Source organism: Lepidochelys kempii, chromosome 1, assembly GCF_965140265.1.
Source record: "Lepidochelys kempii isolate rLepKem1 chromosome 1, rLepKem1.hap2, whole genome shotgun sequence".
NCBI lineage: Eukaryota > Metazoa > Chordata > Testudines > Cheloniidae > Lepidochelys > Lepidochelys kempii.
Genome location: NC_133256.1, coordinates 322173275 through 322187654, shown reverse-complemented (window position 1 = coordinate 322187654; position 14380 = coordinate 322173275). Strand labels below are relative to the sequence as shown.

Sequence of the window (14380 nt, the reverse complement as noted above, 5' to 3'; positions counted from 1 at the left end):
GCTCTCTGGCCTTCCAGCTTTGAAGGCAGCACCGGTGCCACCAGCAGCAGCAGAGAAGTAAGGGTGGCAATACCAGACCATGCTACCCTTACTTCTGAGTAACGTTTGATCTTTGTGCTGGGAGGAGTGGCTATGGGGTGCTAAGGCAATTTTGGGGGCTACTATAGTTCCCATGAGTCCCCCCCCCCGCCCAGCGCTGCCCCTGACTCGTGTAGATATTCATAGTATGATACTTTTATTTTTTACACAGCTTTGATAAGCAGTGAAATAGTTAAGCATGTTGACATGTGAAGTATTGTCACTGAGTTAGAACCCACTGAAACTAATGGGGCTGTTCACACACCAGAGCTGTTATTTCAGGCTCTCTGGAAACACAGGCAGGCATCTTTGCATTGATTATACTTGCTTCACTGTCATAAAAGTTAGAGGCCCTTTTTGAAAGTGAAAAGCAGAGAACCTGGAGAACTGTTGAGAGGTCTGCCTGCTTCTCCTGACTTGTCCTTCATGCCACCCCTGTGCTACTACATTTGGGAAACACTGCATTCATTGCAAGACCAGGGTTTTGAGTCTTAAACAGAATTTGTCCTCCAGGAGACTGTAAGGTATTTGAGTTAAATAGATGCCGGCAGAACAAACGAACTGAAGAATTTTTAAAGAGTCCAACTAAAAATAATTTCCCTGGCAATCAGATTTCACATGATTGACGCTGTGAAGTCGTGGTCTCTGTAGTTCTCCAGTTGTTCAGAGTTTTTCAGGAAAGGCAACTCCTGAATTTCTAATTTGAAATAAAATAAGAAATGTTCATGTTTTCTTTGTACATCATAAAATTATAAAGAGGCTGTTGTTAGTTTAGGTCTAGGTAAAGACTCTGTTCATTCTCCTCAGTTTTGATACCAATGGACACATCTACTCTAATCCAGCTGTTTTTTAGATGGTGCTCTCAAAGCTTTCAGTAACAGCAGACTGGACTTCTACATAGACTGCTTCCGCCGACGTGCACGGGCTGAAATTGTGGAAAAGCAGCATCACTTGCCCCATAACCTCAGCCATGTGGAACACAATGCCATCCACAGCCTCAGAAACAACTCTGACATCATAATCAAAAAGGCTGACAAAGGAGGTGCTGTTGTCATCATGAATAGGTCGGAATATGAACAAGAGGCTGCAAGGCAGCTCTCCAACACCACTTTCTACAAGCCATTACCCTATGATCCCACTGAGAGTTACCAAAAGCAACTACAGCATTTGCTCAAGAAACTTCCTGAAAAAGCACAAGATCAAATCCGCACAGACACACCCCTGGAACCCCGACCTGGGATATTCTATCTACTACCCAAGATCCATAAACCTGGAAATCCTGGGCGCCCCATCATCTCAGGCATTGGCACCCTGACAGCAGGATTGTCTGGCTATGTAGACTCCCTCGTCAGGCCCTACGCTACCAGCACTCCCAGCTACCTTCGAGACACCACTGACTTCCTGAGGAAACTTCAGTCCATCAGTGATCTTCCTGATAACACCATCCTGGCCACTATGGATGTAGAAGCCCTCTACACCAACATTCCACACAAAGATGGACTACAAGCCGTCAAGAACACTATCCCCGATAATGTCACGGCTAACCTGATGGCTGAACTTTGTGACTTTGTCCTTACCCATAACTATTTTACATTTGGGGACAATGTATACCTTCAGATCAGCGGCACTGCTATGGGTACCCGCATGGCCCCACAGTATGCCAACATTTTTATGGCTGACTTAGAACAACACTTCCTCAGCTCGTCCCCTAAAGCCCCTGCTCTACTTGCGCTATATTGATGACATCTTCATCATCTGGACCCATGGAAAAGAAGCCCTTGAGGAATTCCACCATGATTTCAACAATTTCCATCCCACCATCAACCTCAGCCTGGTCCAGTCCACACAAGAGATCCACTTCCTGGACACTACAGTGCTAATAAACAATGGTCACATAAACACCACCCTATACCGGAAACCTACTGACCGCTATTCCTACCTGCATGCCTCCAGCTTTCACCCTGACCACACCACACGATCCATCGTCTACAGCCAAGCTCTGCGATACAACCGCATTTGCTCCAACCCCTCAGACAGAGACAAACACCTACAAGATCTCTGTCAAGCTTTCTTACAACTACAATACCCACCTGCGGAAGTAAAGAAACAGATTGATAGAGCCAGAAGAGTTCCCAGAAGTTACCTACTACAGGACAGGCCTAACAAAGAAAATAACAGAACGCCACTAGCCGTCACCTTCAGCCCCCAACTAAAACCCCTGCAACGCATTATTAAGGATCTACAACCTATCCTAAAGGATGACCCAACACTCTCACAAATCTTGGGAGACAGGCCAGTCCTTGCCTACAGACAGCCCCGCAACCTGAAGCAAATACTCACCAACAACCACATACCACACAACAGAACCACTAACCCAGGAACTTATCCTTGCAACAAAGCCCGTTGCCAACTGTGCCCACATATCTATTCAGGGGACACCATCACAGGGCCTAATAACATCAGCCACACTATCAGAGGCTCGTTCACCTGCACATCCACCAATGTGATATATGCCATCATGTGCCAGCAATGCCCCTCTGCCATTTACATTGGTCAAACTGGACAGTCTCTACGTAAAAGAATAAATGGACACAAATCAGATGTCAAGAATTATAACATTCATAAACCAGTCGGAGAACACTTCAATCTCTCTGGTCACGCAATCACAGACATGAAGGTCGCTATCTTACAACAAAAAAACTTCAAATCCAGACTCCAGCGAGAAACTGCTGAATTGGAATTCATTTGCAAATTGGATACTATTAATTTAGGCTTAAATAGAGACTGGGAGTGGCTAAGTCATTATGCAAGGTAGCCTATTTCCCCTTGTTTTTTCCTCCCCCCCCCCCCCCCCGGATGTTCTGGTTTAACTTGGATTTAAACTTTGAGAGTGGTCAGTTTGGATGAGCTATTGCCAGCAGGAAAGTGAGTTTGTGTGTGTATGGAGGTGGGGGGGGGGGGGTGAGAAGGCCTGGATTTGTGCTGGGGGTGGCCCACCTTGATTATCATGCGCATTGTGGGGAGAGTGGTCACTTTGGATGAGCTATTGCCAGCGGGATAGTGAGTTTGTGTGTGTGGCTTTTGGGAGGGGGGTGGGAGGGTGAGAGAACCTGGATTTGTGCAGGAAACGGCCCAACTTGATTGTCATGCACATTGTGTGGAGAGTTGTCACTTTGGATGGGCTATCACCAGCAGGAGAGTGAATTTGTGTGTGGGGGGGTGGAGGGCGAGAAAACCTGGATTTGTGCTGGAAATGGCCCAACTTGATGATCACTTTAGATAAGCTATTACCAGCAGGACAGTGGGGTGGGAGGAGGTATTGTTTCATATTCTCTGTGTGTATATAAAGTCTGCTGCAGTTTCCACGGTATGCATCCGATGAAGTGAGCTGTAGCTCACGAAAGCTCATGCTCAAATAAATTGGTTACTCTCTAAGGTGCCACAAGTACTCCTTTTCTCTTTCCATAGTTTTTATTTAGCATTCCAAATTACAGTAATATAAAATCTTGTTCATGGAGATTCCTTTTAGCGTGTGTGTGTGCGCTAGAAAGGCAAATCATTTACAGAATTCAGTGAAATGGAGACCTGTATTTACAAGCTAAGCATGCTTGTATGCAAATGTTCAAGTTGGAGAATATTTATTTTGACTGAGAGGTTGTCTGTATGTTACCTTTTATGTAATAGTTCCTTTGAAGATAGTTTTCAAAGGTTTGTTTAGTTTCCACCACATACTAGAGGAAATGTTCACAAGAGAGAGAGACTTCCTGATGTGTTATTTATGAGTTTCCTGCATAGGGATTAACTTTCAGAAAACATTACAAGTAAATTACAGCTATTCTATAAATTGTCATGCAGTGTAATACAATAAAACCTTCATAACTAAAGTGCCAAAAAGTATTTTTAACTATCCTCTACGTCACTTGTTTGAAAATTATTGTTTGCAGAAAAATGATCAGTTTAACCTGCACAGGATACAAATAGTTCAGATTTTTATTCAGGTTACTCTGTGGTCTGTGTGAGGGATCAAAAGTTTCAATCAGGCTGCAACATTTGAATTCCAATTGAAAGTTACTCTAGTTTGAAATACATGGTGAAAGGTTTACACATTAAGAATATATCCCATGCAAGCAGAGTGCCAGGATAGTGCTCAGAGTTTCATTCTTGTGTAAATCCAAAGTAACTATATTGAAGTGAATTGGGTATTCCGGGTTTAAAGTAACTGAAGGTAGACTCTGATTGTATGGTGTTTTGTCACACTGCATGCCAAGAGCTATGTACTATTGTATTACCCTTGTATGTAACAAGCATGTCATTTCTCAGTAGTGTAGCTGGGAGGCTTACATGTTTCTATATTTTGCTCTCCCATAACAACAAACTGTGCTTTTAATAAAAGGTCACACTTGTTGTGATAAGTGAACCTCAAAGAGGTTTGAGTCAGGGTAAACTTCTGATAGGCATCCAAACAAAACGTATTTGGGAGGGAGGCTCGCATCTGTGGGACTCTGTTAGCCACCAGCAGAAGATTAAAGTTCTCTAAAAAGCTTTTCAAGTTGTCTATGGAATGTCTAGGTGTGATTGCAGCTGGAACTGACCTACTCGAGCTAACTTTAATCTAGCTAGTTTGGGTCCTGGAACAGCGAAGCCATGGCAACGTGAGCTTCTGAGTGGGCTAGTCCCACAAGTAATTGCCCAGTGTTTCAGGCAGATACGTACAGTCTGTGCTGAAGCTTCTGCTGCTGCAGCTTCACTGCTCCAGGAACCAAGCTAGTTAGATTAAGGGTATGCTGGCTTGAGCAGCAGTCATCCCAGTGACTGCAGTCTAGACATACCCTTAGGCTTATGAAAAATGAGGATATTCTTTGCTTATATGGTCATTTCTAAAAGAAGCGAAATAATCTTAATTATTTCTTATTTGTATTGCTCCTTTGATGCTATTTCTAACAAGGGGGATTTCTAATCTTTGGTTTGTGTATATTATGTTTTTTTTCTTAAATAATAGAATCAGACCACAGCTAGCCAAAGAGAAGATTGAAGGATGCCATATTTGCACATCTGTCACACCTGGCGAACCTCAGGTGTTCCTGGGAAAAGATAAGGCCTTCACTTTTGATTATGTGTTCAACATTGACTCGCAGCAAGAGGAGATCTATGATCAATGTGTAGAAAAACTGATTGAAGGGTGCTTTGAAGGATATAACGCCACTGTTTTTGCTTATGGCCAGGTAAGCCTTACAGTTTAATTTTAAATATTTGTTTATGAGCAAATGCAAGAAATTTCCAGTAACTACAGTTTTAGTAATGTCTTAAAATGTGTGAACCTGTTTGTTTTAAAAAGCATTTTGTAAGGAATACTATATAGAAGGTTTATATAGAGCCTTTGGCCTGAAGGATGCCAGTTCAAATGCAGTGTAGATAAATATATATTTATCATATATTTGAATTTATAGAAGTGCTAAAAAGGCCATGAATCCATATGCTCTAGGTGCCTGTCATGTAACTTAAAAATATATCCTAAGTACAGCAGTACAATTTAACCACCAGTAAACCAGTGCCCTTTCCCTCCTCCTTCTTGAGCTGTTACACACCATTACCTGAGCTGTTACACACCCTTTCCTTTCCCCCTGTATTTTCAGATGCATGGGGGGAAAATGTGCTTTGCAATATGTCCTGAAGGCTATCAGATGTGAGCTATTTCAAACAAAGTTTGGGGAACAAATTCCAAAGCCGAGAAGCTCTTGCAGGAAACAATGTGCTAGCAGCCCGCTATTGATTTGAAATCAAGTGAAGGCACCGGTCTCAGGAGACCTGGGTTCAGACTTCTGCTTAGAACTTGTCTTCATTTAGAACAGAAGGTGTGTTCTTAACTCCATTTAGTTAACTTGAGATAAAATCCTAGTGAAGATAAGGCAGATTATAGTTTCACATGAGTTAGCAGGGTGAGTTAAACCTCCATAGTCTTTGGGTATGTCTGCAGTTCAAGCCAGAGGTCTAAACTCTTGCTTGAGAAAACATACCCATGCTAGCGCTGATCAAGCTGGCATGCTAAAAGTAGAGTGTAGTCCTGTTGGCCTGAGTGTTGGGAGGAGCTAGCCACCCCAAGTAAGAACCTATTGTCTCGGACAAGCCACTAGCCCCTTGCACTGCCTTGGTTATGCTATTTTTATCATGCTAGCTTGATCAGAGCTAGTGTGGATATGTCTCCTCATCTGGAATTTACACCTCCAGCTGCAAGTGCAGGCATACCCTTTAATTCAACCTGCTAACTCATGTGAAAACTACAAACTGCCTTGTCTTCGCTAGGATTTTACCTCAAAGTTGAAAACACACATTTTTTCTTAGTAAAGTCACAGCCAAGTCTTTCTGTGTTTCAATACCTCATCAGTAAAATGGGGATAATCGTACTTTCCTACCTCAAAAAATACTTTGATGATAAATAAAATAATGAATGTGATACCACAATGAGAGCCATGTAATAACCAAGGTAGATAATTGAAAATAGTGCTAGCACAATTGGCTCTAATGACACATTAATTGGCACTCTCAATAGAAATGACTAAATGGGCTTGGAAATGGGCACTATCCATTTTGTCTTGGAGATGAGGGCTGAAGCATTTTGTCAGTACCATAGGAGAAGTTTGAACTGCCGCTGTCTGTGCTGTACCTGTTCTGTGGATAAGCGGAGGATTTTGATTTCCAACATGGTCAATCAAGCACTTTTCACAAGCATTTCATTCATAAAGAAAACCTTTTTAAAGAAATCAAAGTAGTGTATCTGCTGTAGAATTTATATAGCTTCTACTTTATCTCCATTTTTAGAAATGCTTCTGTTATCTTACTGTGTGTGGTATCTTTGTAAAGCAATTAGTAAGAGCTGTGACTTAACAGAAGTGCCTACCTTTCATATAGTGGTAGTGTTCAGCAGCAACTTTATTGTCCCTTTTGACATGTTCCAAGGTTGTGTGCCTTTAATATATGCTACTTCTTAAATTCAGACAGGTGCTGGCAAAACATACACCATGGGAACAGGATTTGATGTCAACATAATGGAAGACGAACAGGGCATTATATCACGTGCTGTTAAACACCTTTTTAAATGTATTGAAGAAAAAAAGCAAGCTGCTATTAAACAAGAACTTCCATCTCCAGAATTCAAAGTGAATGCCCAGTTCTTAGAGGTAAACTTTGTTTACATAGCTATCTCTCTGGAAAGTCAGTGAAACATTTCTGTATCCCAATATCTACTTATTAAGTAGTTCTTCTCATGTAAGATATTTTAAATTTATTATTTTGCTTTTTTCCTATAGGATTTCATGAGGACATTTATGGTATTTGATTTGGCTCTTGAATTTATAAAAAGAGACTTTACGATCTAATTCTAATTCATTCTTTTTCCAGCAGGTAGTAAATTATTTTTGGCAGTCCATTTACAGTGTATTTTGAAATATAGAAAACATTTTGTATACATGCATATTTAAAGTAATCATATCCCTTTCTGTGCCATTTATGTGGTCATGGGAACAATCTCATAATCACTTTTTTTTTAAAAGCTATGGAATAAACTGAAAACTATGAAGTAGATTGCATTTCTAGATATGATAATGGTGATTTTTTTCATACCTGGCCCAAGCTTCTTACAGCATGGCTGCTCCCTGTCTGCCTCTCCCTGGGAGAACAACAACAGACAGACAAAAGGGGAGTCTTGTTTCAATTTTAAAAAGTTCTAGTCTTTCCATTGGCTCTTTTGGCCAGGTGCCCACTCACTTCCTTTTACCTATGCATAGCAGTGAGACTTTTTAACCCTTTACAGGTAGAGCAATTAGAGAACAGCTACTAAGAGGGATTTTATAGCTACTGGCTGGCTGGGTGTCCATAAAAGGGAGCTATTCCCCACCCCCCCCATTTATCACACTTGCACTGTATAGAAAAATCTACACAGCACAAGCTCATAAAAATCTGCCCTCTTCCTCAGTGTGAAGAGAGATGTGCACAACTTCTTGTCCTCCCCCCATTAGAAATTACATAAACTGGGTTTTATTATAAACAAGAAATAAGTTTATTAACTAAAAAAGGTGAATTTTAAGTGGTTAAAGGGATATCAAATAGAACAAAGCAGATTACCTTAGTTAATAAACAAAAACTGCAGACTGAGCTTAACACACTAGATAGATAGGATACAAATAAACAAATTCTCACCCTGAGTGATAAACAGGCTGGCAGATTCTTAAGGCACCAGTTGCCTTGGCTTTCCCAGGTTTTCTTACACAGGCTAAAGATCTTGGCCTGGGACCATCACTTCTTACAGTTCAGTCTTTGTTCCTCAGGTGTGTTGTTGTAGGGAGAGTGAGGACCCCTTGATGTTGTTATTGTCCCTCTTTTATATCTTCCCCCCACTTGGAAAGCTTTTTTTTCTGTGACCTGGGTCAAACAGCTCCCATTGTATAGAGCTGTCTCTGAGAGATTTCTGTTGCACACAGTTCCTGGGGTAATTCTTATGCTTGTGTGCATTTCTTCAATAAGCCACTAACGTTGTTTGGCCTCATCCAATGTGGCACATTTGAAATACAGAGACATGGTTAATTTTCCCAGCTTCAGATACAAAAATGATACATGCATATAGATTGGATGAACACGTTCAGTAAATCAGAACCTTTCCAATGATACCTTATATGAGCCATCTTGTATAAAGTATATCTTAGTTATACCATATTCATATCATTAACCATATTTCCATAAAGAATATGGGGTGTAACTTCACAGCTAGTGCTTCTTTCTTGCTGACATTTAGCCCATGGTGAGCGCAGAACGAGCAAGTATACTGAGTGTAATTTCATTGCTACTTGAACCAGATCAATCTTGTAAACTGGAGTGGTTCATAAATTTTCTTCCCCTGCACTGTCTAACAATTTCAGGCACTGATAATGTTTGTCTCTCTGAAGCAGGTTGGTCACATAAGACAATGAATTTGTAAGCACCATCAAGAAGTAGAATATGTTTTTCTTTGAAAGTTGACATGTGACTTGCAAGTGAATGTGGGACCTCTCCACTGGCATCATTTGAGAGAAAACAGTAACTAGTCCATACCCGTGAAAGTTCCAAAATACTGGCTTTTTTAGCAGAATGTTTTAACTCATTACTAAGGCAGACCATTGCCATGTCGGAAAGATTGTATGAAAGATTCCATGCTTAATTTTTGTTACTTGCATCCAGAAATGCTTATAGCAATTAGCGTGGTATTTCTCATCTGAGGCTGTAAGGTCATTTACACTAGCTACATGTACGGTGAGCTCCTGTTCATGCCCTGCTGCCTCAAATATTTGTTTGTTGATTTTGAATGTTGTTACAGAAGAAAGTTTTTATTTGGAACTTCCATCCTGGCAGAAAAATGCAAAGACTCCAGTTCACTCGGGGGACCTTGCTCTGTAGCATTGTTGAGGTTTTGGTCATTATAACTCTAGATTGGGTTTGCAGTTCATCCTTATTCTTTGATGAAGTAACATCAGTGGATTTACGAAGTCTGCTAATTTTACCTTTGTGTACGTTGCATAAAAGTTTTTATGCCAAAGTAAAAATTGTGTGCATGCAGGTTGAAGAGCTGTTAGGGATGCAATTAATAGAATTCTATTTTGGAAATCCTTGAGTTTGTCTTGCATTGGTTGCCTTTTGTATTGTAGCCAATCCCTGTTCACTGGAAGTCCTTCTTCATTTGTTGGAAAATATTATTTTTCTCATTAGATGTTGTTGAGGGAAAGGTTCAAGACTCTCTCCATGTTTTGTCTATGGAATACCTGAGAAACAATAAATTTAATTATTAACTACTGCATGAATGTTGAATAAATGATAAATGTTTATCAGTATGTAGCTTATGCCATGGCAATCCAAATCAATACTCAATTCATGTAGACTGTAAGCAAAAGTCAGTTTTAGGTTAGTTTAGGGCTTAGGGCTAATAATTACCTAATACTAATGTTTATTTTTGTAAGAGAGGAATTTATGGAAACAAACTATATCATACTATGTTGTGATGGTACTTTGTGAAATACATAGCAGTGCATTTAATTCCTTTACGTATCAAAATACCTCAAAAGTATTAGTTTACTTAACATTAAGTGTTGTCATTACTGCAAAACCAACAAAATTCAAGTGCATTTCATTATGTGACCAGAGGAAGAAGAGAGTATGATCTTCAACAGAGATTGCTCCCTGTGTTTTCTGATAGCACAGTATTCCAAATTTGGAGCATATTCCATATTGAGTACCTCTCCTTTACTTTCTGTTTGGTTGGAGTTTTTTTGAGTTATAAATGGTAGCCATTTTCTTTTTTGTTTTTACTTATCTTAAAGTTCAAAATTCAGCTTGGTAAACATCACTTTCAGATTCAGCACATTCAAATTAAGAAAGAAAATATGTTTACCAAGTTTTTTCCAGAAATGTTTTATTTCATTAATATCAATTTATCTGGGAATTTGGCCTATTTACAACTCTGCTTCTGTGTAAGAGGGTGGGAGGGCTAATATGGTTACAATATGGGCCAGTGTCACCTGTCCCCTCTCTCACTTGGTAATTCCATGAAACTGGACTAGGGGCGCTTAAGGCCAATGGCATTTGTGCTCCTTCCCCCATTCCTACACTCCGAACACTTACTAGTCTGCAAATCTTGTGAGTCTGCACTGGCTCTCCAGTTAATGTATCTCCCTCCCCACCCCCACCCCTTTTTTTTTTAAATCCAACATATTGCTAAACTACAAAATCTGGTACTGCATAGTGGTTCTCCCTGTCACTAGTGCAGGTTGAGAAAGTTCTTTTGTAAATTGTAGGAATTTGTGTATTGTTTAATTCGGTATTTTGTCGCTGGAATCTATCTAAATCTTTTAAGCTCCGCTCATCACCATGGCTTCTTTGTAAAAAGCTGCTTGTTTGTATAAGATGTTCTACGTAACTTTAAAACATATGACTAGAGTTTAATAAACCTTACTTTGTTGTCGGACTTGCACACTTTTGCCACTGTTCACTTTAGGCACAAATTTTAAACTCTCTGGCTAATGTTTGACTGGAAGAATAATGCACAATGAATAGTTCAAATGCTAAAACTGTTCTATTCACCCTGGATTTGGACTTTGCTTTCTAATTGTTTTGAGACTTGGAATTGCTGTACTTCAACTTGGATAGTAGCAACACGAGCAGTGACACAACCTTAAGAGAATATTTACTGGATTTCAAGAGTTTGTGCACCATATAACAAACACTACAAACATTACTGTGATTGTTGTAATCCCCAAATACTGTTCTGTAACTAAACAATGCAGTGGAAACTATAGATATAATTAGTTGTTATGCTTCTGTATCCTGTATAAAAACCATGGTAACTCTGCCCTACTTCCTCCCATATCTTTGAACACTTTGTCTAAAATGGCTACCTTCTGATAATTGAAAATTGCTTCTTCTTCTTGATACAAGCTGTTGACCTGCACTCTGGGCCAGGAGGGCCATTTGGCCTGGGCATCAAGCTCAAAGGGGGCCTCAAATTTGGACACTTTTAATTTTTTTTCCATTTGATAAGTTTTTTGCAACTTGTTTTTATGTGCATCCCTATCGGACCAAAATGTGACACATGCTCTCAGCTTAGAGCTGCAAATTTAAGCAAATAAGAGATGTGATTTGGTAAAAGACATAATTTTTTGTTATAGATTTTGTCATATTAAAGAGTTAAAAATGTTCATAAATATTAATAAAAATGTATTGGTTCTGATGGCACAAGATTAGACTGATGAACGTGTCCTCTCTGATCAGCTGATTATATAAACAGACCACTACTCACGGCTGGTGCTGGATCAAGTGCATGTTGAAAGGTAGAGAATTGTTACATTTTAGTATCTTTATAGTTTTATGCCTAGTTGACTAAGGAATTATTTATGTGTGAGAATTCCTCTTTAGTATCTTCATGTGGTAGGCAAAAGAGGTTGGTTGGCTGAGCCCTAGCTTGGTAGCTTGGCCATCGTCATAGGCTTTTGTAGTCTATAGGCCCAGATTCAAGGTGAAAATTTGTGAGGACAATCTTGTACAGTAAGTTTCGTGAGGGCACACGTTTGAAATATTTGGACATTATCCCTCTGTCTGTATCTGTGTCTGTGTTTTCTATATATATGTCTTCCCTTTGTCTTCAGCTTAGCCTGTTATATTATACCTTGCATGCCTGAGTTTTGATTCAGTGATAAGGATAATAACCTGTCTGACTGTTTCATTTTGTGTTCTCAATTAGTATTCCTTTGTTTAAGTCTTTTCAGCATTTGTGTACCATTCAGCATTTGTGTACATGTTTACAGTAGAAGATTTCAAGTGTAGATAAGCTGCTTATTTACAGCAGAATATTTCAGGTGTGGATAGGCTACATATTGACCGGATTGATCACTATGAAGAGGAGATTTGAAAGTGGTGCAAGCAAGAGATGGCAAAAACAACTGAGCTCAAAGCCAATAACTTCATTCACCTTACCCAACAAACAATGCTACAGATAATGACACCTCTGCAACTGCAACAGGTGCTATTTCAATGCCAATATCTGAACGTGAGGACAGTAGTCAAGAAGGAGAAGTGTCAACAGTAACAGATGCAGCAGAAGATCCTGTGTACGATCAAGAAACTCAACAGCCACAGGAAGATGCAGATCTTAATGCAGCAATTCATGAGTACCACAGGTTTGACTGTGACTAACACTGGAATTATTGACAAGAGCAATGCTGCCCAAATGCAATCTTTTCTTCAAATTAGTTGTTTTGAAATTCCAAGTAGCATTCCACGAGATGCAGATAATCATGCTTTCTCTACTCATCTGCTGACAAAAACTCTTCCAAATGGTGAGACCTGCACAAAGGACTGGTTATGCTGGAGTACGGAAAAACAATGTCTGTACTGTACACCCGCGTCATTTTGAACAAAAGTGCTGCAAATGCATCAGTTCTCTCTGATCAATCAGGATGTAGCATCAACAGAGGTTGGAGGAAGTTGAAAGACCGAATACCATCACATGAGAGTTCAGCGTCACACAAAGAAAACTATGTTGCATGGAAATCAGCCAGTAGGACAGCATCAGCTGAAAGTTCAGTTGAGAATCTACTCTTGATTGAACTCTCTACAGAAACTAATAACTGAAAAAAACTTCTTGAGCACATCCTGAATGTCATCCTTTTTCTTTCTGAGAGGGGATTGATTTTCTTTGGTTCCAGTCAACGTATTGGTGATCGTGCAAATGGAAACTTTCTAGGCATAATTGAGCTCCTCAACAAATATGACCCACTTTTATCAGAGCACGTTAAACGTGTTCAAGAATCACAAGAGAGTCAAAAGTACATGCAAGTCCATTATCTCTCCACATGCATACAAAACGAGTTTATTGAGCTATGTGGGTCACTCGTACAAATAACAATTCTTGATGAGATTCGAAATGCCAAGTATTTTTCAATCATTGTTGATTCCACTCCAGATGGTTCTCACAAGGAACAGACTACTATGGTTATTCGATATATTAAGATTGTAGACAGCTCAAAATTTTCAATTGAAGAAAGATTTGTTTTGTTTGATACTTTCACAAGAAAAACTGGAAAAGAAATTGCTGCTTGAGTACTAGCAATTCTAGAAGGTTTTAAGTTAGATTTTCAGGTCTGCATTTGTCAGGCCTATGACAATGGATCTAATATGGCTGGGAAGTACAAAAGTGTACAAGCAGTTCTGTGTGAGCATAATTCACACACTCAACCTTGTAGGTGTTGACTGTGCTGAACCATGCAAGGAGGCAATTACTTACTTCGGAACTGTTCAGCAAATGTACAAGCTCTTCAGTAGCAGTCCACAAAGGTGGGAAATTCTGAAGCAATATCTTCCCGTTTCACTGCATAGGATATCCAAAACTAGATGGTCTGCATGGATTAATGGTGTTCAACCAGTTGCACAGCATTTGAATTCAGTGAGAAAGGCTTTAAATAAGCTTGAATCTCAATCTCACTGCATAGGCTCGAACTAAACTTCAGTCTATTCAGAAGTACGTATCCAAATTTGAATGCATTCTGATGTCATCTTTGTTGGTGAAGCTACTTACAATGATCCACCAAACTAATCTGGTAATTGAAGCACAAAATGTTGCACTTGATGTTGAGAGGGATAACATTGAAAGTCTTATCCATGACATTCAGCAGATACGTGAACAATGGGATGTGATCCTGACTGAGTGCAAATTAGTAGCACAGAATATTGGCATTTCATCTGAAATCTCCACCATTCGCAATTTACCTACTGAATCCAATGCCAAGCA

At 39.7% G+C, this 14380-nt stretch overlaps 1 protein-coding gene across 11 annotated transcripts in view; it reads left to right on the top strand.

Annotated features, from left to right (window-relative positions):
* Window positions 1-14380, top strand: part of KIF21A (kinesin family member 21A) — a 173803-nt gene that overhangs the window by 60634 nt on the left and 98789 nt on the right. For all 11 annotated transcript variants that reach the window (XM_073328412.1, XM_073328411.1, XM_073328416.1 and 8 more), the window contains exons 2-3: window positions 5078-5300; window positions 7071-7253. In XM_073328412.1, coding sequence (XP_073184513.1) covers window positions 5078-5300; window positions 7071-7253 — 406 coding nt within the window. The remainder of the gene's footprint in view (window positions 1-5077; window positions 5301-7070; window positions 7254-14380) is intronic.